We start from the raw sequence: 24,912 nt of genomic DNA, 5'->3' as shown, positions 1-24,912 counted from the left end.
TTATTGTTCTGGGTTTGAGTCAAATGTGTCTTTAGTCACACATAATGGTGACACTTTGATTATTGAAGGTTTACAATTCAGTTTGTTGGAAAACTCAAATCTGACCAAATACATTATTATAAAATATGTATTTTAGAATTTTCTTCACAACAAAAAAGCAAAAAAAAAAAAAACATAGATGAAATTTAATTTAACCTCATGACTGTAAAAAAAAAAACTGTACACAAAGCTTTGCTGGGTTTATCCTCGTTCGAAGCAAAATGCTGCAAAAATGCAGTTTTGTTTTCTGCGTTTTTGATCTTAGGGTGCCCCCAGGCATTTCTTATGAGAATAAATATTGTTACCAGGTGTTTAAATTCAGCTTCATTTATTGACAAAATGCTGAGTGAGTCGTGAATGTTTCTGAAATTGTACGTTTTAAAGTCACAGAGGTTTCTCCAACATGTGTCCTGTGTCAAAGTGTGTATTTCCAGTGTCATAAAATCAGTTTTACTTTTTTATAGCAATCACAATGCATGAAATAGCAGATATTATAAAAACCCTCAGTACTTTCATTTTGCCACATATCAAAAGATAACTGAGGAAAAACAATAGAAACAAAAGATTGTATTTCAACGCAGATTATATCGACACTTAATAAAACCTCAAGTCTGAAAAAAGTATATATGCTTTAACAGAGATATCACTATGCCATGAGAATAAAGGAATTCTTTAAGTGAGGGTCTTTGCTCTCAAGTCAACATGTACACAGTGTAGGTGTGTCCCTGTGAAGTCACATGTACATCCATCAGATGTCTAAGCTGTGGCATTGAATGTCCCGTGGAAGCCATAGGGGATGTTGACAGGTACCACCGCCCTGCCCAGCTCCTCAAATGTCTTGGCATCTAACACCAGAAGGAATGTACTCTTGTCCTGGAGAGAACAGAGACATGGGTAAAGAACTATCTATAAAGAGTACCCTGTTTAAAATGGCTGAGCCTGACTAACCTCGTCTGGAGTGATGACCACAGACATGATGACACCATCATCCTCCTCTGTAGCATTAGGAGAGGGAACAAAGACCGGCTCAGATGGATACTGACCAGGATGTTCCCACACCTGTGAGGGAACATTTACACACCAGGGCTGTGACAATATCACATTTATATCACACTCATGACAATAAAAGAAAAATCACAATAACAATGTTTTCTCAATACCTGTGGGACAGTCCAGTCTAACTTTGTTTACTGTTTGTTAACTCCATATTACCCACAATTTTTATGGATTGTCTTCAGTCTCATACTAGTAATATACCAGGCCTGGGGGGAGGCCTGGTATATTACTAGGCCTGTTGTTTTTCAATACAACATTATATAATTTCACAATGACACAAAAAGTTACTACATATACATATACATACTACAATGTACTACAATAATATACTACACTAGATTTCTATATTACCAAGGCTGACATCAGCATAAAACCACCACTGAACATCCAAGGTATGGACGTCGAGGCTGTGGACAGCTACAGGTACCTTGGTGTTCATCTGAACAACAAACTGGACTGGACTCATAACTCAGACGCCCTCTACAGGAAAGGGCAGAGCAGGCTGTACCTGCTGCGGAGACTCAGGTCGTTTGGAGTGGAGGGCCCACTCCTGAAGACCTTCTATGACTCTGTGGTGGCCTCAGCCATCTTTTACGGTGTGGTCTGCTGGGGAGGCAGCATCTCTGCCGGGGACAGGAAGAGACTGAACAGGCTGATCCGAAGGGCCAGCTCTGTTCTAGGATGCCCTCTGGACCCAGTGGAGGTGGTGAGTGACAGGAGAATGGTGGCTAAGCTGTCATCCCTGTTGGACAACATCTCCCACCCCATGCAGGAGACTCTGACAGCACTGAGCAGCTCCTTCAGTGGGAGACTGCGGCACCCACGGTGTGGGACGGAGAGATTTCGCAGGTCTTTCCTCCCCACTGCTGTCAGACTCCACAACAAAGACTTTAACTGATCAAACACACAAACCCAAACATGTGCAATAAGACTCCTATATGTGCAATTCTTCTTCTGACGAAGTTGTATTTTTGTATTTTCCTACTCAGTTGTATATAGTATTTGTATTTCTATTTTATTCTATTGTATATATTATTCTATTCTATTCTATTTTATTCTATTGTATATATTATTCTATTGTATATAGTATTTTATTTTATTTTATTGTATTTTATTGCATTCCAGTGTTTTCTAATTTCTGCTACATAACTTTGCACTTTTGCTGTAACAAAACAAATTTCCCACCTGTGGGACTAATAAAGGTCATCTTATCTTATCTTATCTTAAAACGCTTTAATATAGCTCTTTCCCCTTTGGGGTGAGTTGCGCTCTCTAAATGCTTTTTCAAATGTCACAGTTGTCACTACACAGTAAGTGTCTGATACGTTTGTTATTACAAATTTAAATCTCAGCAAATTTATTTTGTGAATGAACTAAAATATAAACAGATATAATTGGTTCTATCTGGAAACTGTTGATTTCAGTTGTGGGGGTTAACTTGTTCCACAGATTGGAAATGCGAGCTCTCTTTTCTTTGCTCCAATAAAACAACATGCCTTCATCCGTTTTCCGCAGAGATCCATCTTAATCAGCGTGTCCCCTACAAGGTGTCTGAAGCCACAGCCATAGAAGTAGCGGTAGGGATGGGTGTTGAATTTGTGATAGTTGATCTGAGGAAACTCCAGACCTCCGTATTCATGGAGATCCTCCCCATGGAGGTCCTCATGGGTACAGAACACCTGCACAGGTTTTAAAAAACAAAACAAAAAGCAAAAAAGGTAATCATTGAGATTCAGGTAGTGAAAGTGCTACATATTGACATTTTAATGGGAAAGTCCAATTAAGCATTTATATAGAAGAGAGAATTTAAATAAGTTCTAAAGAAAGAAGCAGTAGGTTTGGTAAAGCATGTAAATTTTAACTACCTTAAATTGCTCGACTGTAAAATCCTACTGTTTTTGTGAGATATTTACATTAAAAAACTGAAACTATAAGAATGGGAAAACCATCAGTAAAAGTTGATACATGTACTTTAATCATGCTGGTTGCCCTACCTTGTTCTTGGCAATTCTTACAGAAGTAGCTATGCTGTTCGGCCGGGTAATCAGGTTCTGGTTGTAGGGTGTGTCAGGGCCCACATTGAGAGGCAGCACAAATCGCCGGGGGAAGGCTCTACTCAAGGTGTTGTACACCTGATGAGGAAGATCTAGTTAACTTCAATGAGCAATCTTTTCAGACAAACCAAAAGCAGCATAAGGATTTTCCATAAACTGCACAGCAAAGTCAGTAATGAACTTTACTTAACTAACTTACCTCATCAAGAGCTTCTCCAGACTTGCGCATGTTCTGGATGTTGTAGTTTGTAATTGCCTGGCCATCATCTGATGCACACAAATCTATGATCAAGAATCCATCCTCCTCAAATGCATTGATCTGATGGAAGGTTGACAGTGGCTTTGCAAGATACTTGATGGAGCTTACCTGAAACACAAAAACAAGAATGGAAATGCACCGTGGCACTGTTTACATTCATTGATTACATTATAGTTCATATTAAAATAATTTTACTTAATATTTAAATTAATCTGACTTTTTTCACCTTTCTAATGGTTCCAAAAAAAAAAAAAATGTAACAAACCATCTTAAGTTACTAAATGTTCAAAAGGAATCGTCACATTTATGGAAAGCACTTATCATCTCTAATAGTCATAATACAAGGTTTCACATCACAGGTCTTCACATGAGTTTCCAACCCACTACACCCATGGTGTCACAGCTGTCACAACCAAAGAAAGCAACGGAAACACTGAACTAAAGCTAAACTACTTAACTCTAAACACAATGAAACACAGGAAAAAAACAACATAGCTAACATTTTATCTAACAGTCACAAGCGTAGCTACTGTAAAGTTCGTTTGGGACCTAATATTACAGGCTAGAGCAGAGCACCAGGTGTCAGGTGGGAATTGGCATTCCTTTTGCATGTTTCACTCATACTACAATGTAGGGCTGGACAACTATGGCCAAAACTATTATCACAATTATTATGATCAGTATTCAGATCACAGTCATTAGTCACGATTATTCATTAATTTTTAATGACAAAAACACTTTTCTAGCACTGTCATGAAAATAAAGCTGTGCTTTTACATCTTCACATTTCTACAAATCTTTGCGTCCAAATATATCTTTATTTTTAGTATATCTCTTGAAGAAAAATTAAGACACTAATCACCTTTACATTGTGCTACATTCCTGCAAATTAATCTTTATGAATGAACCTTTACAGAAAAATATGTGTTTATTGACTTGGCCTTAATGCGTCTCCTAAAAGCTACATATAAAGTCTTTCACTAAATTCATCAGCTGTGACATTTTCCCTGCGATGTGTTGCAGTTACAGTGCAGTTTTTTCACTTTAGAAAAATATATGTAGTAGGGGATGACATTATTTGTCAAGTATGTTCTTTGGAGTTTTCAGTACGTCTTTGTGAGCTGGATGGATCTGCTGACATGATTTTGGAAGATTGACACTAGCAACCACTGCATTGTTTTTCTTGGGGTTAATGCATTAATTTCACTGCATTTTGTGTTTTCAGGCCAATCAGTAAGTCGTGTTGCTCTAAATAGGCACAACTCTACAGCACACTGATTGGTTCTGGTTAACATCACTTACATTAAATCCAAAGTATTTCTAAACAGCGGGTGATTATCTGCTTTGAGGGACAAGCTCATGGCCACCACCAAACAAGTCCACAGTTCACTCTGCTGACTTATGACTGTGCAGCAATGCACAGTTTGAACCACATCATCAAGTTCGCCGATGACACGACTGTTGTGGGTCTCATCAGCAAGAATGACGAGTCGGCGTACAGAGAGGAGGTGCAACAGCTAACAGACTGATGTATAGTCAACAACCTGTCTCTGAACGTGGACAAAACAAAGGAGATGATTGTTGACTTCAGGAGATCATTGTCCACTTAACATCGATGGATCCTCTGTGGAGGTTGTCAAGAGCACCAAATTCCTTGGTGTCCACCTGCCAGAGAGCCTCTCCTGGTCCCTCAACACCAGCTCCATAACTAAGAAGGCCCAACAGCCTCTCTCCTTCCTGCGGAAGCTGAGAAAAGCCCATCTCCCACCAGCCATTCTCATCACCTTCTACAGGAGGACTATCGAGAGCATCCTGAGGAGCTGCATCACTGTCTGGTAAGATCACAGTACCTTACAACGGATAGTGAGAACAGCTAAGAAGATCACTGGAGCCTCCTCTTCCCTCCATCACAGACACCTGTTGCACCCGCTGCATCTGCAAAGCCACCAGCATTGTGGAGGACCCCACACAGCCCTCTCACACACTCTTCACCTTGTTGCCTTCTGGCAAGAGGTACTGGAGCATTTGGGTAACAGAGCATAACAGAGCATAAAACACAGAAAAACATGAAGGAGATTTTCCTGGCCTGTCTTTTTATAGCAGATAACCACCTAAAAATATTCTGCAGTAAAATGAAAACAGAAGAAAACCATGAATGAACATATAAAAATTACCTGATGCTGCTGAAGTGAAACACAGCAAAGTTACAGAGGTTTTATTAAAGACACAGCTAAGTGTTTTGCAATTTTGCATAAAAAAGTTAAAGAAGTTTAAATTTCTTCAGTATTGAACAGCAGAAATGAGACTTTGTTGTCGGAAGTCAGTTAAATTAAAAACAAAAACAAACACAGCGGCCGACAGTGCTGTACATAACGGTAGACTGGTGCGTAATAAGCAAGCGAATAATGCAGAAAAGAGAGATTTTTAGATGGGAAACTATTCCTGAGAGAGAGAGACAGAGCTCTGCAGGAAGTGTGATTTTATCGTGGTGGAAGCAAAACAGCAAAAGTAAGAGGGAATTAATGACGATGTTTATGTGAAGCGAAATGTGAGGCGTAGTTTGGATCTTCTTTTGCTGCTGGTTCAGTTATATTTGGTTGGAGAGAGACAAAGCCTACAGCTTCAAGCAGAATCGAGCGCAAAAAAAGACGTAAACACAAAGCGTGGACCCGCCGATGCATCAGAATCTGTGAGCTGTCGGCTTTCACCCCCGGCGGCGTGTCCGTGTACGTGCACTTGGGTGAGAAATCTTACTGATTCTGATTCTGATGTGTTTACGTCTTTGTGCAGAATCCGTGTACCTGCTCTCATTTATTGTTTCAGCTGTTTGGTGTTTGTCGAAATTTTGTGAGGTTTAACCTGAGATTCTGGCGTTTCAGGCAAAATAAATTTATATTTAAAAATCTATTCAGGATTTTAATGAATCGATATCACATTATTCAAGCTAGAATCGATTTTAATCGGAAAATCAAGTATCAAAACCCACCCCTAGTTCCAACACTGCTTTTATGCAGACAGAGGGGACTGTAAGTAATCCAGAAAAGTTGGAACACCTGTAGGGATTAGTAGCACCAGCTTTCAAGGCTTGGTCAACCTCCATTGCTGCAGAATAGAATAGACTAGAATAGAATAGAATAGAATAGAATGGCTTTATTGTCACTATATGGTTGTACAATGAGATACAGAGGATCTCCTACTCAGTGCAAACATGCTGGGGGGGGGGGCACAGTTCTGCAGCACTATATACATATGGACAGTATTAACATTATATTATATATATATATATATATGTATAAAATGTACAAATATACACAGCTGTTTATAGAACAGCTTTAAATTAAATGCAGGACTGCTCAGAGTCCTGTTTTTGAGTTCACTTCCTGGGTGTGGAGGGAGTTTTGTGCTGAACTTGGGGCCCAGGTCACTGTCACCCGCAGACCAATGGCCAAACTGAGCGAGCAAATCAAGAACTGGAGGCTGCACTCAGATGTGTCACTTCCACCAACCACTCCTTCTGGAGTTCTCAGCTATCCTAGATAGTGTATGCTCATAGTATGACTTCATCTGCCACAAGGCTGTCATCATTCGAGGCCTCCCCTGGCTATCAACCACCAGTCTTAAACACAACTGAAAGTGAGCTCTCTGTTCCTTCTGACCTGCACCATCTTTGCCATTACCGCCACCTTTGAAAGTCTGCCTAAGCTTCTCTGGCCAATTGTAAACAGACATCCTACCAACTAGGTCAAAAGATTTGGTTGTCTGCTAAGAACATTCCATTATGTACTGAATCAAAAAAGTTATCTCCAAATTTCATTGGTCCCATGATCAGTCTTTTTTCTGCTTACCTAAATGTTCGCAGAAATATGAAGGTTCATAATGTCTGAGGTCCATGAACCAGCTGCTCCTGGAGATTCTGATATCCAGATTTAAAACCAGAGGCAATAGAGCCTTTTCGGTGGTGTCTCCTAATCTTTGCAACAACTTACCTTTTTACACCGGAGCTGTCCAGTCTCTCAATCATTTTAAAACACTTTTAAAACCTATTTGTTCTTGCTTGCTTTCAGGTTTAGTTGAACAGAATACTGTGGTTTTCATGCAATTACAGTTTTATTTCCTTGTTTTATTTGAGTTTTTGTTTATATTTATTGTTAATTTAGTGAGTGTTTTTATACAGTGTATATTTTATATAACTTGCACAGCACTTTGGTCAGTGGAGGTTGTTTCAAAATGTGGTATATGAATAAACTTTGACTTGAATTGACGTTCGTGTTTCCCATATCAAACCTGTCCACACCCGTCCATTGGGAACCAGTATCATCACTGTAAATTTGTAAAACTTTAGTTGCAATATTTCTACTGTAAATAAATTCACTGTTATATTTTAAGAGTTTTAGTCTTTTAGTTTCCACCTAAATCCTGCTGTTGGGGCTCTGTGACACCATATGGGCACTGGAGTTAGAGATTTGGCTGCACTGACTAACAAGTGCCCCAATATAGATGGGGCATTTCTTAAATAAATAATATAGCCTAGAATAAAGTATTTAGAAAAACTTTAGGCTTCTGTTTGGTGGGGGTATTACTCACCACTTAAAAGCACTTGAGTGTCTTTGTGAATTACATCCATGCAATTTATAGGTGCAGCTTGTTAATGTTGTTTGAAAATTTTGTACTCCATCTTCTTGCTAAATATGGAATCTTTATTGGTACTTATTCAACTAGAGTCCTACCTTCCCAGTGTGTTTGTGGATCAAATGGAAGATTGTGTTGAGTTTCGGGTCCCAGAATAAGCCATCACTGATACTTTTTCTTCGTAGCTTGCCTGTCATAATCTTCAGCAGGTCCAGCTTGATGGGCTGTTCAATGAACACCACGTAATTCTCAGACATCGCTATAATGAAATGAGAAGAAGTTTGTAGTTATGATTCTTTGCAGCGGGACTCAGGTCCAGTAAGACTATAGGACTATAAGAAAACCAATGATCGAAATGATTTTCATTCTACACCTCAAATCAGAGTATCACTCCATTCTGATACCTGTGCTTTTTTATTCCCAAATTCAAAATGTGCATGCTTCACTGTGTGAGACATTTTGCTCACCAAAGCTGTGATAGTATGAAGGTTTGGTCTTGTCCACTGAAGGAATCGAGCACAGCACTGACGCTCCCTCCAGGGTTTCATCTTCTGTTTTCTTGGTTGGTGGCACTTGGATAATGTTGTAGTATGATCCTGTCATGCCAGATACTGTTAGAACTTTGATCCTTAACCTGTAGTGTCCAAATAAATGGATCTGATGTTTCTTAAATACCTTTCGAGGTGTAGGAATTTCCCATGTTGTATGTCGTACCATCAGGCTCAGTATGAGGGTGTGCTGTGGCTCCATTCACAGCAATGAATTTGCTCCAGTCCACCTAATACAAATAAATGCAATGGCACAAAAGGTTTGCAGTTTTTATTGCTTCTATACCTTCTTTTACAGTTTGATACATGTGCCACTAAAACTTCAGCTGCACGCATATCATTACACTCATGGTACCTTTTCAGTCGTCTCCAGTGTCTCAGGGTCCACCTTGTGCATGATGTTGGTTTCTGTACTGACATAATAATCACCTTTGTAGGTCACAAAACTCATGTTGGCATTGTCTGTGGGCTCTAGAGGGAAAGAAAGCTTTGAATTATTTATTCTATAGCTAGTGCATCAACAGGCTGCTTTGTCTTCGAGATACTCACTGTGTGATTCAAATCTTGACAGGAAGCGCTGGAAGACATTTTTACAGGGGTCCGGCATGGTTACAGTCCCAAACTCAGATATCGCAATGCGATTGTGCTCCTTGTTGGTCTGGTAGCTGTCACTGGACAGGAAGCGGCTTTTGTAAGTCACTTGCCCATTTGATATTTTGAACTGGTGCAGGAGAGCCATGCCATCAACCCAGTGGTTAAATCTGTTGAGAAATGGATGCAATGCAGAGGAGTGAGCTTCATGATGTCTGAAGCGGATGGATAAACACACAAAGATGCAGCACTCACTTGTGGTTTCCGATCTCAAACTTTCCGGGCCCATTTCTCAGGAAGTTTCCATTGATCCATTCTGGGATTGTACCAATGATCTGGGTGCTGATGGGCCTGGGGGTGTCCTCCACTGAGCTCACAATCTTCTCGATAGAAGGCAGACCACGTACATTTGTGTAATGATTGATGTTCTTCGCAGACCTAGATTTCTTGAGTGCTGTTGGAAAAAAACATAATCAGAAAGGACACTGTTATAATTTAAGCAAAATAATGTTAGTGTGTCCAGCTAGCAGAATTTAATGTTTACCTGAAGTATTCTTTTTCTGATGTTTGACAGTATCCATGGCTGTGGCTAAGCCTACTGTAGCTTAGTCTCTCTTCTGAGATGCTGCTGGTTTGTATGCTGACTCCTGATTTTATACTGTCCTTCTGACACGTACCATAGAAACAGCAAAAAGGATGCAATCAGACATTTCATGCTTGTTTAACTCTGTGCAAAACAGAAGCAAATGGCAATCAAAATGTAAGCAGTAACAGATGATCACTTTATCTGACTGGAAAAAACAGCAAATAACCGTGTCCAGTCTTTCAAATCATTCCTTTGACTCTTTTAGTTAAGCTTAATATGCATGGTTATATATAGCATGGTGAAACCAGATGAACTTGGATGAGTGGCTTAGAGGGATGTTTTTTTTTAAACAGATGCACATAATCAATCTGCATATGAAAATATTTTCTTTCTAAAAGGAGTCTTTTACATTTGAGTTTTTCTTAAGCACAAATAAAAAGAGCATCTGTTGTGTTCTTGTCACGTATCATGTTTCACTAATGTACTCAAAAGAATCAGCCATGAACAGGATGACTCTGCTTTTTCTGCTTTCAGTAAGGACACTGTGAGTGTCACTGATGGAAGTTCATTTGGTTCCTCACAAAGCTAGCAGACTTGTGGGTTTCCCGTATTCTGACACCTAATATTAAATGCATTCTCTTTTCTTAAATTTGCTGTTAATCAGCTTTAAGTATTAAATTTAAAGATGATGTTTTTAAAGTTTTAATGTAGAAAACCGACTGTAGGAAATGGAAGATGATAAACGCACATTGGCCCCCTCGATGGGAAATTTGAGTATTAAAAAAATAACAAGACGGAACAGTTGACCGACAGAAAGTAATATGCACATTGAGCAAGAAGGAATTTTCTTTTCACCGAAGCACTTCCAGCTTAAAATATCACACTGACGCGAAGCATTTGTTAGTCGGGGATGCTGCTAGCACTTTGGCTAACGCGTCACTCAACTTGCGACAAACCACTCACGGAGCATCGGGGACGCAGTAAGTCTACCTCGGACATTTTGACTGACGCCAAGTGGATTGCAACAAACTGCAGACCTGATAATATCATTGAGAACAGGCGCTTTACATAACTTTGGTTCCTCGTTTCAAGGACTTGAAGTGCCTCCCCAAGAGTGACAGAGAGAGTGGATAAATGTTTGCACAGTTTTTTGTTAACATGAATGTGGAAGATGTTCAATAAACATGTTACGTGTGTATATTTTCCCTTTTTTCTCGAGTCTGTTTGCTCATGCAAAATGAAATGCGATTAATATAGAATAAAAATGAATGATATTTAATCGTGATTAAAATCAAAAATTAATCCACAGTAACCCTGTTATGAATCTGATTAAAAAATTTTAATTGTTTGACAGCACTAATATATATTATATTATTAGTGTATACTTACTTATTTGTAGATTAGTTTTTTTTAAAAAAAAGTTGTATTTCACAGGAGAGAACCTGTGTTAAAAGACTGAAGAAAGCTATTCAAATTCTCTTTGAATTTAAGCATACATTCTTTGTGTTTATTCTGCATTTAGTTCATTATATTGCATAAATGTCTGTTACAAGCTTAAATATAAAGTTGAAAAATGTAATTGCAACCAGGCTATTGATCAAGTAATTGCGATTAACCGCGATTAATTACAGAAAATTGTGAGATTAATTAGTTAATTTTTTTAATCTATTGACAGCACTAATATGTATATATTCTAACAAATGAGTTATTCCATGTCAAATCATCCAATTATTAGAACATTTCCTGCTTAACCATCTGACGATTTTTGAAAGACGCTCTGTTGATCAACTTTCAAGCCTTCATTTTCACGGCAGTGTTTAAACATGAATATCTCAAAATCTATTAAATATAAAAGCCTGAATACTCCAAGCATAAAAAATACTTTCCAACATTACATTCTTAATCATAAAACTTGAGAAAATTCTAATTTCATTCCATTTCATTCTAGATTGAGCAAATATGACAAATTATATCACAAAAACAAAAAAATCAGTAGAAAGTTTAATCAGAATTCTGAAGTTGTGTCTGTCTCCACGTCGGGTGAGTGCCGAGTATTTGTTTGTGTACATGGGGGTGGGAATGCACGTTTGTGTCTCCGTGTGCCTGTTCGTCTGTGTCTATATGTCAGCTTGGGTCTTAGACTTCACCTCTCTGCGAACATCTCAGACTCTCCAAGGTATGGAGGCCTATCTCCCCTCACCACACTCCCTGCCAGTGGCTGATGCCCTCAGACGTTGGTGTGTTGGTGGTTCTTGGTGTCTGGGGCTGGGCGCTCATGTATGTACCGGCTCACTCCCGGTGGCCGATTGGCGGGGCCTGGCGCCTTTGGCCCGGCTGGGCCCCTTCCGGGGGGTGGGGTGCCCTCAGGCCTCTGCTCCATGGCTGCTGGGTGACCTCTCATTTGGGGCTCTCCTCAGCTCTTCCCAGGAGGGTGGCACGGTTACCCCCCGGTGGTCCTCGTATTCTGGGGCCTCTGGATGTCTGGGGCCTGGTTCTCTTCCATACCTGCTTCATACCCTGGGGAACGGGGCTATGGCTCCCCACACTCCCTAGCAGATCGTTACATGGAGAAACCTTTTGAATACAAGCGTGCCGATCCACACAGATGTGCACACAGGTGTACACATGGGTCTTCACAGACACAAGCTACACCTTTCTTGGCTGCTACCTCAAAGCACATTGTGCGCTGTCGATCTTGCGTACTGCACAACAAAATTTAATATTTAGTATCTACTGTTATCTACTGTTAGCTAGTTTATTGTGATGGTGTTGTATTTATTATGTTGCTTTGTGTCAGGGTCCTGGGTCTCTTGACCCAGCGTGTTTAGTTCATCAAGGTTTTTGTATTATTCTACTTGTGAGTTTTTTTATGGTTTCTAGTTTTGATCCCTTGCCCTTCATGTTTCTGTGTCCCCTCAGTTCTGTGTAAGTCTGTGTCTTTGCATGTTTGAGTTTCTTGTTTTCTGTCACTCTGTATTATGAATTTTGTTCTCATGGTTGGTCTTTTGTTACTCCCTCGAGTCGTCTGTGAAGGTTCTCAGTCATCCAGGTCATCGTAGTCAAAGGAGTTTGCAAAGAAAAGCGTCTGGACTTCTTTAAGTTGCTTGAAGACGTTTCACCTCTCATCCGAGAAGCTTCTTCAGTTCTAAGGTCAAATGGCCGAGAGTCCCAGATTTAAACCCAGTGGGAGTATCCCCCCAAGGAGGGACAAAGGACCCCCTGGTGATCCTCTAATCACATGCGCCCAGGTGTGAAAGCGGGTGTGGGACCTAATCAGCCAGGGTTTCGGGTGAGCCCATTGTGAAACCTGGCCCCACCAGTTTCACACCTGGCCCCACCGAGTCTAGTTTCTTGTGTTCCAAGCTTAGTATCCCTCTGTGTATTTTGGTTCTTAGGCCTCTGTCTCTGTGTTTCTTAGTTGCTGTCTCCACTGTGCCAAGTTCGCGTCTCTGTGTCATACTTCCTGTTTTACTTTGAAGGTCCGTGTCTTATGTGAATGTGTCCTGCTTTGCTTCCTTGTCTCGTCAGTCCTGATTTCTTCCAGCTGTCCCCTCCTTCTGTGTCTCATTCCCCTCGTTACTTCCCAGTGTATTTAAACCCTGTGTTTCTCGGAGTCAGTGTCGCGTCGTCCCTCATGCTGTGTGGATCTCCTGGTGTCTCCCTGTAAGTTTAGTGTGTTATTCCCCAGTTTAGTTTAGTTTACTTTGTATGCTTTCCCAGCCCGTGAATAAAGCTGTGGTTTTGACTTCATCCCTTGTGTCTAAGAGCCTGCATTTTGGGTCCAATTCCTGCCTGCCACACAGCGTTTCATGACACTTTGTTTTGTTTGTTTTCTTGTCTGTTTTTTCTTATCCCCATACAGGTGATCCAGGTGTTTTGTTTGTTTTTCTTTTTTTTTCTCTCTTCTCTCTAAAGGTCAATCAAATGGACAAATATGGCAAGGCCATGATGATCCATCCATGATCCGCTTGGCATCTTTCTTGGCCTTCAGACAACAATTCTGATGGCTAAAGATCCAAACGGGACAGGCAAAAAAAAAAAAAAAAAAAAAAGAATTATGAAGTTTCTCGATGGTACTTTAATTTTAACCTGGAAAATAACTTTGTTAAATATGAGCATATTTTTTTATTTCATCTGATTTTTAGAACATTTTCTGTTAAACCAGTAGCTACAAAGTCCTTCATTTCTCTCTCTCTAATGAATCCCACCAAAAGTGAGAACTGAGTAAGGAAATCGTTCTACTCAAGGCGGGATAACAGGAGAACTTTGACATGTGACTCCAATGGAGCACTGTGGCGCAGGCGGAGGCAGGGACGAACTGCCCCCTGAGACGTCATGCCCCGCGTGGGATAGTAATAATAATAATAACTAGAAAGCGAAAATTTCAGAAGAAATTTTATGTGTGCCTATGCCGCTGCTAATCAGTGTAGTTTGCCATTCATACGGCTACAGAGAGCAAAACTCAGCAGAGCAGCCATTCTCCACCATGAATTATGATAAAAACAAACACCGCTCGCGCCTCACAGATGACAGCTTACAGTTTTGGGTAAAGATGAGGTGACTTCGTACAGCCCCAATTTGCAGACGCTGTGCACAGAGGTTCATGAGCAGAAGTCCCATTGTATCACGGCAGACCCCGACAATGTTTGCATGAACATGCTTTGAAGCATTACGTTATGGACCACTTTTCACACATGGTTGGTGTACCCACACAGGCAGCCGTAGCTTTTCAACTCATAGCCCAACACACACCCAAAAAACAGCCAAGAGAGCACAGACTTTACACCCGTGGGTCCACCTCCCCTGCAGCGGCACTGCAGACCACGCCCCGACACACATCAAACACATAAAATAAATATGTATGCACTTTCGCATTCACTTTTTGTTTTTTGTTATTTTTACATAGTGTTCTGAATGATGAACAATGGTCTACAGCCAATCTTGTGTATTATTATACAAACTTTGGTTGTAAGATTCAGATAACTATTTAATAAAAGCTAAATATTTTATACAGGGAGTGCAGAATTATTAGGCAAATGAGTATTTTGTCCACATCATCCTCTTCATGCATGTTGTCTTACTCCAAGCTGTATAGGCTCGAAAGCCTACTACCAATTAAGCATATTAGGTGATGTGCATCTCTGTAATGAGAAGGGGTATGGTCTAATGACATCAACACCCTATATCAGGTGTGCATAATTATTAGGCAACCTCCTTTCCTTTGGCAAAATGGGTCAAAAGAAGGACTTGACAGGCTCAGAAAAGTCAAAAATAGTGAGATATCTTGCAGAGGCATGCAGCAGTCTTAAAATCGCAAAGCTTCTGAAGCGTGATCATCGAACAATCAAGCGTTTCATTCAAAATAGTCAACAGGGTCGCAAGAAGCGTGTGGAAAAACCAAGGCGCAAAATAACTGCCCATGAACTGAGAAAAGTCAAGCGTGCAGCTGCCAAGATGCCACTTGCCACCAGTTTGGCCATATTTCAGAGCTGCAACATCACTGGAGTGCCCAAAAGCACAAGGTGTGCAATACTCAGAGACATGGCCAAGGTAAGAAAGGCTGAAAGACGACCACCACTGAACAAGACACACAAGCTGAAACGTCAAGACTGGGCCAAGAAATATCTCAAGACTGATTTTTCTAAGGTTTTATGGACTGATGAAATGAGAGTGAGTCTTGATGGGCCAGATGGATGGGCCCGTGGCTGGATTGGTAAAGGGCAGAGAGCTCCAGTCCCACTCAGACGCCAGCAAGGTGGAGGTGGAGTACTGGTTTGGGCTGGTATCATCAAAGGTGAGCTTGTGGGGCCTTTTCGGGTTGAGGATGGCATCAAGCTCAACTCCCAGTCCTACTGCAAGTTTCTGGAAGACACCTTCTTCAAGCAGTGGTACAGGAAAAAGTCTGCATCCTTCAAGAAAAACATGATTTTCATGCAGGACAATGCTCCATCACACGCGTCCAAGTACTCCACAGCGTGGCTGGCAAGAAAGGGTTTAAAAGAAGAAAAACTAATGACATGGCCTCCTTGTTCACCTGATCTGAACCCCATTGAGAACCTGTGGTCCATCATCAAATGTGAGATTTACAAGGAGGGAAAACAGTACACCTCTCTGAACAGTGTCTGGGAGGCTGTGGTTGCTGCTGCACGCAATGTTGATGGTGAACAGATCAAAACACTGACAGAATCCATGGATGGCAGGCTTTTGAGTGTCCTTGCAAAGAAAGGTGGCTATATTGGTCGCTGATTTGTTTTTGTTTTGTTTTTGAATGTCAGAAATGTATATTTGTGAATGTGGAGATGTTATATTGGTTTCACTGGTAAAAATAAATAATTGAAATGGGTATATATTTGTTTTTTGTTAAGTTGCCTAATAATTATGCACAGTAATAGTCACCTGCACACACAGATATCCCCCTAAAATAGCTAAAACTAAACACAAACTAAAAACTACTTCCGAAAACATTCAGCTTTGATATTAATGTGTTTTTTGGGTTCATTGAGAACATGGTTGTTGTTCAATAATAAAATTATTCCTCAAAAATACAACTTGCCTAATAATTCTGCACTCCCTGTATGAGAATAAGAAAGAAAAGTATATCTTTGTGTCCACCTTTCTCTGTTAATGCCCTACCTGGCCCCCTGGCAAAAGCTTTGCTAGATCCGCCCCTGCACAGTTACCAGCTGTCAGCTAAATAAAAAAAGGAGCTTGGTGTTTATTTCTCTCAGAAACAGTTCATAACTTCCCTTCAACTCATTCATGTCACCTAAAAAAAAGGTAAACCTGTTTCTCCATCACCAGTTCAGCTCTGATGATTCAGTAAGGTCATCTCCTGGTTTCGACCAGCCGCTTCTACAGCTGTGGCTCCAGCAAACATCAGCTGATACTAGAAATTAAAATCAAATGAATTCTAACAACAGCTGATCAAGCTTAAACGTGCTGCTGTTGTTTAGCGCGATAAACAAACAAGAGAGAAACGCCGATCATTGATCAGTTTCATGACTGAAGTTTGAACAGGCGAGAGAATGACAGGGGAGGCTGTCATAAACTCCATCGTGCTAGCTACCACGCAGTACGAGTTATTATAACTGATTGTAAAAAGTCAGCACAACAAAAATAAACTACACCTAAACTCGGTTTATATCTGACCCAAATAGAGTGCAGGTCATAACTTCTTACCTGAAATTCAGTTCACCTCACGCTCCGACCGGCAGCCGCCTGCTTCTCCTGCCTTCGGTTTCCCTGATCCACGATCTACCACCGGTCGATCGGCGGTCGCCTCGCCGCCTCGTTCCCCGCATGTTCTTTCTGACACACACCGGTGGATAGCTGCCCTCGGTTGTAGCTCCGCGTCAGCGACTACCAAACAACTCAGTTATTTTTTCCACATCGACCAGCATCTGGACAATCCACCGCCTTTCACTGTTTGTACCGTTACTAAAAAAAACCCCTCATCGGCTCATAAAAACGAAAAATAAGTCCAGCTATGACCCTGAGTCAAAAAGACAGCCAGCTCGGGTTAGCTAGCTACCTGTCTAGCTCTTTGCAGGCACCGAAAACATCAGAGCTAATATGGGATGTCTTGGTAACACGAGCAGATATTTGAAGTTTACATCTGGCCAATCCACCACCTTTCACTGTTTATACCATTACTAAAATGAATAAATAAATAAATCATCGGTCCATATAAACGAAAAATAAGTCCAGCTAAAACACATACTGTCGGCGAGCGACCGGGTGCTGACACGAGTTTCACCCGCCTCAATATAAGCCAAGCCTGGGTGCTTTTCACGAAGGGTCGCTAGCGGTGCTAGCTAACTATGCTAGCGGCACTAGCTAGCTAGCCGGCTATCAGCAACACATAAGAGAACTGCTGCTAAATAAACTACACCTAAACTCGGTTTATATCTGACCCAAATAGAGTGCAGGTCATAACTTCTTACCTGAAATTCAGTTCACCTCACGCTCCTGCCTTCGCTTTCCCTGATCCACGATTGACCTCCGCGTTAGCAAACACCGGTCGATCGGCGGTCGCGGCATGTCCTTTCTGTCATACACCGGTGGATAGCTGCCCACTGTTGTAGCTCCGCGTTATAGCAACACCAAACAACTCAGTTATTTTTTCCACATCCAGCTGTAACTCTGATTCTGTGCGAGCATTTGCGAGAGACCGGGGAGGTGAAACGACAGAGAGAGTCCCCTCGCTATCCATTTGCAGCCAAGTGCGGCAGCTAGCTAGGTAGCCGGCTAGCTGTCAGGCAGGACCGACGTCGTCAGAGCACTGTCGCTAAATATGGGATGTCTTGATAAAACAAGCAGATATTTGAAGTTTACACACCTACATTCTCGCCTGAAAATATCTTAAAAGTTTATTTTGTGACCTAGAAACACGAATAAAAGACATATAAAACGAAGTGGTGGCCGCCATTGTTCACTCTGTAGAGGCGTGCTATGAATTGTGGGATATGGAGTTTTCAACACAAGGATAAATCTTTTCGGCTGTACTACTCCCGGTATACCACTAGAGAGAGCCAAGACACCACAAATGAAGTCTGTTTATTTGGCGCCAAAAGATGAATTGGCCTAAATTTGTACTAAAATATTAATATTTAAAAAACTATAAAAGTCATAAACACCAAAAGTCACAACATAATAGTCCAGCTCCAGCCGCACAAAATGATCTAACATATGTAATCCTAATGTCAAAACTGTTTGGCAGAGGAGCGCGGGAAAATTTTCACTAAAATATTAATATTTTAAAAACTATAAAATTCATAAACACCAAAAGTCATAGCACACCATTCCAGATCCGGCCGCACAAAATGAGGTAACATATATGAAGCTTGTCTCAAAACTGCGGGGCGTGATACGTGCCGAAATTTAGGCGGAAGATGGAGAATAATAATAACTAGAAAGCGAAAATTTCAGAAGAAATTTTATGTGTGCCTATGCCGCTGCTAATCACTGTAGTTTGCCATTCATACGGCTACAGAGAGCAAAACTCAGAAGAGCAGCCATTCTCCACCATGAACTATGGTAAAAACAAACACCGCTCACGCTTCACAGATGACAGCTTACAGTTTTGTGTAAAGATGAAGTTACTTCGTACAGCGCCGATTTGCAGACGCTGTGCACACAGGTTCATGAGCAGAAGTCCCATTGTACCACGGCAGACCCGACAATGTTTGCATGAACACGCTTTGAAGCATTACATTATGGACCACTTTTCACACATGCATTCACTTTTTGTTTTTTGTTATTTTTACACAGTGTTCTGAATTATGAACAATGGTCTACAGCCAATCTTGTGTATTATTATACAAACTTTGGTTGTGAGATTCATATAACTATTTAATAAAAGCTAAATATTTTATATGAGAGTAAGAAAGAAAAGTATATCTTTGTGTCCACCTTTCTCTGTTAATGCCCTAGCTGCCCCTGCACAGTTACCAGCTGTCAGCTACACAAAAAAGGAGCTTGGTCTTTGTCTCTCAGAAACAACTCATAACTTCCCTTCAACTCATTCATGTCACCTAAAGTGTAAACCTGTTTCTCCATCACCAGTTCAGCTCTGATGATTCAGTAAGGACATCTCCTGATTTCATCTTCATGCTCCAGCAAACATCAGCTGATACTAGAAATTAAAATCAAAAGAATTCTAACAACAGCTGATCAAGCTTAAACGTGCTGCTGTTGTTTAGTGCGATAAATAAGAGCGAACAGCCGATCATTGATCAGTTTCATGATTGACGTTTCAACACGCGAGAGAATGACAGGGGAGGCTTCGTAACGACAGAATAAATCATAATGTTTTCTCTGAATGTGGGACGATTCCGTTTTTACGGCACGGCAACTCTATGAACTAACCCTAATGAATAAAATAAAGTCCAACGTCAGTAACTTAGTGCGCACACAGCTGTATATAAACTCCCGTGGCAGTACGATTGTAAAAGGTCAACGAAAATAAATTACACCTAAACTCGGTTTATATCTGACCCAAATAGAGAGCGACCGGGTGCTGACACGAGTTTCACCCGCCTCAATATAAGCCAAGCCTGGGTGCTTTTTCACGAAGGGTTGCTAGCGGCGCGAGCTAACTATGCTAGCGGCGCTAGCTAGCTAGCCGGCTATCAGCAACACATAAGAGAACTGCTGCTAAACAAACTACACCTAAACTCGGTTTATATCTGACCCAAATAGAGAGCGACCGGGTGCTGACACGAGTTTCACCCGCCTCAATATAAGCCAAGCCTGGGTGCTTTTTCACGAAGGGTTGCTAGCGGCGCGAGCTAACTATGCTAGCGGCGCTAGCTAGCTAGCCGGCTATCAGCAACACATAAGAGAACTGCTGCTAAACAAACTACACCTAAACTCGGTTTATATCTGACCCAAATAGAGAGCGACCGGGTGCTGACACGAGTTTCACCCGCCTCAATATAAGCCAAGCCTGGGTGCTTTTTCACGAAGGGTTGCTAGCGGCGCGAGCTAACTATGCTAGCGGAGCTAGCTAGCTAGCCGGCTATCAGCAACACATAAGAGAACTGCTGCTAAATAAACTACACCTAAACTCGGTTTATATCTGACCCAAATAGAGTGCAGGTCATAACTTCTTACCTGAAATTCAGTTCACCTCACGCTCCTGCCTTCGCTTTCCCTGATCCACGATTGACCTCCGCGTTAGCAAACACCGGTCGATCGGCGGTCGCGGCATGTCCTTTCTGTCATACACCGGTGGATAGCTGCCCACTGTTGTAGCTCCGCATTATAGCACCACCAAACAACTCAGTTATTCTTTCCACATCCAGCTGTAACTCCGATTCTGTGTGAGCATTTGCGAGAGACCGGGGAGGTGAAAGGAGAGAGAGAGTCCCCTCGCTGTCCATTTGCAGCCAAGTGCGGCAGCTAGCTAGGTAGCCGGCTAGCTGTCAGGCAGGACCGAGGTCGTCAGAGCACTGTCGCTAATAATGGGATGTCTTGATAAAACAAGCAGATATTTGAAGTTTACACACCTACATTCTCGCCTGAAAATATCTTAAAAGTTTATTTTGTGACCTAGAAACACGAATAAAAGACATATAAAACGAAGTAGTGGCCGCCATTGTTCACTCTGTAGAGGCGTGCTATGAATTGTGGGATATGGAGTTTTCAACACAAGGATAAATCTTTTCGGCTGTACTACTCCCGGTATACCACTAGAGAGAGCCAAGACACCACAAATGAAGTCTGTTTATTTGGCGCCAAAAGATGAATTGGCCTAAATTTGTACTAAAATATTAATATTAAAAAAACTATAAAAGTCATAAACACCAAAAGTCACAACATAATAGTCCAGCTCCAGCCGCACAAAATGATCTAACATATGTAATCCTAATGTCAAAACTGTTTGGCAGAGGAGCGCGGGAAAATTTTCACTAAAATATTAATATTTAAAAAACTATAAAATTCATAAACACCAAAAGTCATAGCACACCATTCCAGATCCGGCCGCACAAAATGAGGTAACATATATGAAGCTTGTCTCAAAACTGCGGGGCGTGATACGTGCCGAAATTTAGGCGGAAGATGGAGAATAATAATAATAAGAATAATAAATCCGACGAATAGTAATATGTGTGCCTCTTGGCATAGGCACACATAATAATAATAAGAATAACTAGAAAGCGAAAATTTCAGAAGAAATTTTATGTGTGCCTATGCCGCTGCTAATCTGTGTAGTTTTCCATTCATACGGCTACAGACAGCAAAACTCAGAAGAGCAGCCATTCTCCACCATGAATTATGGTAAAAACAAACACCGCTCGCGCCTCACAGATGACAGCTTACAGTTTTGGGTAAAGATGAGGTCACTTTGTACAGCCCCGATTTGCAGACGCTGTGCACACAGGTTCATAAGCAGAAGTCCCTCTGTACCACGGCAGACCCCGACAATGTTTGCACGAACACACTTTGAACCAGTACGTTATGGACCACTTTTCACACATGGTTGGTGTACCCTCCCAGCCAGCTGTAGCTTTTCAACTCACAGCCCGACACACACCCAAAAAACAGCCGAGAGAGCACAGACTACGCCCGAGAGGTGTGATTGCAGATGCCCCTCAGGTGGGTCCACCTCCCCTGCAGCGGCACTGCAGACCACGCCCCGCCACACATATCAAACACGTAAAATAAATATTTATGCACTTTTGCATTCACTTTTTGTTTTTTGTTATTTTACACAGTGTTCTGAATGATGAACAATGGTCTACAGCCAATCTTGTGTATTATTATACAAACTTTGGTTGTAAGATTCAGATAACTATTTAATAAAAGCTAAATATTTTATACAGGGAGTGCAGAATTATTAGGCAAATGAGTATTTTGTCCACATCATCCCCTTCATGCATGTTGTCTTACTCCAAGCTGTATAGGCTCGAAAGCCTACTACCAATTAAGCATATTAGGTGATGTGCATCTCTGTAATGAGAAGGGGTATGGTCTAATGACATCAACACCCTATATCAGGTGTGCATAATTATTAGGCAACTTCCTTTCCTTTGGCAAAATGGGTCAAAAGAAGGACTTGACAGGCTCAGAAAAGTCAAAAATAGTGAGATATCTTGCAGAGGGATGCAGCAGTCTTAAAATTGCAAAGCTTCTGAAGCGTGATCATCGGACAATCAAGCGTTTCATTCAAAATAGTCAACAGGGTCGCAAGAAGCGTGTGGAAAAACCAAGGCGCAAAATAACTGCCCATGAACTGAGAAAAGTCAAGCGTGCAGCTGCCAAGATGCCACTTGCCACCAGTTTGGCCATATTTCAGAGCTGCAACATCACTGGAGTGCCCAAAAGCACAAGGTGTGCAATACTCAGAGACATGGCCAAGGTAAGAAAGGCTGAAAGACGACCACCACTGAACAAGACACACAAGCTGAAACGTCAAGACTGGGCCAAGAAATATCTCAAGACTGATTTTTCTAAGGTTTTATGGACTTATGAAATGAGAGTGAGTCTTGATGGGCCAGATGGATGGGCCCGTGGCTGGATTGGTAAAGGGCAGAGAGCTCCAGTCCCACTCAGACGCCTGCAAGGTGGAGGTGGAGTACTGGTTTGGGCTGGTATCATCAAAGGTGAGCTTGTGGGGCCTTTTCGGGTTGAGGATGGAGTCAAGCTCAACTCCCAGTCCTACTGCAAGTTTCTGGAAGACACCTTCTTCAAGCAGTGGTACAGGAAGAAGTCTGCATCCTTCAAGAAAAACATGATTTTCATGCAGGACAATGCTCCATCACACGCGTCCAAGTACTCCACAGCGTGGCTGGCAAGAAAGGGTTTAAAAGAAGAAAAACTAATGACATGGCCTCCTTGTTCACCTGATCTGAACCCCATTGAGAACCTGTGGTCCATCATCAAATGTGAGATTTACAAGGAGGGAAAACAGTACACCTCTCTGAACAGTGTCTGGGAGGCTGTGGTTGCTGCTGCACGCAATGTTGATGGTGAACAGATCAAAACACTGACAGAATCCATGGATGGCAGGCTTTTGAGTGTCCTTGCAAAGAAAGGTGGCTATATTGGTCGCTGATTTGTTTTTGTTTTGTTTTTGAATGTCAGAAATGTATATTTGTGAATGTGGAGATGTTATATTGGTTTCACTGGTAAAAATAAATAATTGAAATGGGTATATATTTGTTTTTTGTTAAGTTGCCTAATAATTATGCACAGTAATAGTCACCTGCACACACAGATATCCCCCTAAAATAGCTAAAACTAAACACAAACTAAAAACTACTTCCGAAAACATTCAGCTTTGGTATTAATGAGTTTTTTGGGTTCATTGAGAACATGGTTGTTGTTCAATAATAAAATTATTCCTCAAAAATACAACTTGCCTAATAATTCTGCACTCCCTGTATTTGTCTCTCAAAAATAGTTCATAACTTCCCTTCAACTTATTCATGTCACCTAAAGGGTAAACCTGTTTCTCCATCACCAGTTCAGCTCTGATGATTCAGTAAGGACATCTGCCGTTTTTACAGCTGTAGCTCCAGCAAACATCAGCTGATACCAGAAATTAAAAGCAAATGAATTCTAACAACAGCTGATCAAGCTTAAAGGTGCTGCTGTTGTTTTGCGCGATAAACAAACAAGAGAGAAACGCCGATCATTGATCAGTTTCATGACTGAAGTTTCAACAGGCGAGAGAATGACAGGGGAGGCTGTCATAAAGTTCACCATGCGCACACAGCTGTATAGAAACTCTGTCGTGCTAGCTAGAACGCAGTACGAGTTATTGTAACTGATTGTAAAAAGTCAGCACAACAAAAATAAACTACACCTAAACTCGGTTTATATCTGACCCAAATAGAGTGCAGGTCATAACTTCTTACCTGAAATTCAGTTCACCTCACGCTCCGACCGGCAGCCGCCTGCTTCTCCTGCCTTCGGTTTCCCTGATCCACGATCTACCACCGGTTGATCGGCGGTCGCCTCGCCGCCTCGTTCCCCACATGTTCTTTCTGACACACACCGGTGGATAGCTGCCCTCGGTTGTAGCTCCGCGTCAGCGACTACCAAACAACTCAGTTATTTTTTCCACATCGACCAGCATCTGGACAATCCACTGCCTTTCACTGTTTGTACCGTTACTAAAAAAAACCCTCATCGGCTCATAAAAACGAAAAATAAGTCCAGCTATGACCCTGAGTCAAAAAGACAGCCAGCTCGGGTTAGCTAGCTACCTGTCTAGCTCTTTGCAGGCACCGAAAACATCAGAGCTAATATGGGATGTCTTGGTAACACGAGCAGATATTTGAAGTTTACATCTGGCCAATCCACCACCTTTCACTGTTTATACCGTTACTAAAATGAATAAATAAATAAATCATCGGTCCATATAAACGAAAAATAAGTCCAGCTAAAACACATACTGTCGGCGAGCGACCGGGTGCTGACACGAGTTTCACCCGCCTCAATATAAGCCAAGCCTGGGTGCTTTTTCACGAAGGGTCGCTAGCGGTGCTAGCTAACTATGCTAGCGGCACTAGCTAGCTAGCCGGCTATCAGCAACACATAAGAGAACTGCTGCTAAATAAACTACACCTAAACTCGGTTTATATCTGACCCAAATAGAGTGCAGGTCATAACTTCTTACCTGAAATTCAGTTCACCTCACGC

At 41.5% G+C, this 24,912-nt stretch overlaps 1 protein-coding gene across 7 annotated transcripts; it reads right to left on the bottom strand.

Moving 5' to 3' along the window:
- Positions 1-24,912, bottom strand: LOC109194197 (beta,beta-carotene 9',10'-oxygenase). 7 transcript variants are annotated; one of them, XM_025898499.1, is made up of 13 exons: positions 24,890-24,912; positions 9,721-9,842; positions 9,432-9,630; positions 9,135-9,346; positions 8,941-9,056; positions 8,713-8,815; positions 8,505-8,633; positions 8,136-8,296; positions 3,349-3,516; positions 3,090-3,227; positions 2,592-2,774; positions 988-1,098; positions 1-912 (listed from the first exon to the last, which is right to left on the bottom strand). In XM_025898499.1, exons 2-13 carry the CDS (start codon positions 9,755-9,757, stop codon positions 796-798), a joined length of 1,674 nt encoding a protein of 557 aa, XP_025754284.1. In that variant the 5' UTR covers positions 9,758-9,842; positions 24,890-24,912; the 3' UTR covers positions 1-795. The 7 variants fall into 7 exon arrangements, with proteins under 7 accessions (XP_025754284.1, XP_019200920.1, XP_025754287.1 ...); XM_019345375.2 differs by lacking the exon at positions 24,890-24,912 and adding an exon at positions 20,377-20,424; XM_025898502.1 differs by lacking the exon at positions 24,890-24,912 and adding an exon at positions 20,377-20,395 and having other exon boundaries at positions 9,721-9,839.

The sequence above is a fragment of the Oreochromis niloticus genome, linkage group LG14 (assembly GCF_001858045.2).
Source record: "Oreochromis niloticus isolate F11D_XX linkage group LG14, O_niloticus_UMD_NMBU, whole genome shotgun sequence".
In the NCBI taxonomy this organism is placed as follows: Eukaryota; Metazoa; Chordata; class Actinopteri; order Cichliformes; family Cichlidae; genus Oreochromis; species Oreochromis niloticus.
This window is presented reverse-complemented; position numbering and strand designations above follow the sequence as displayed.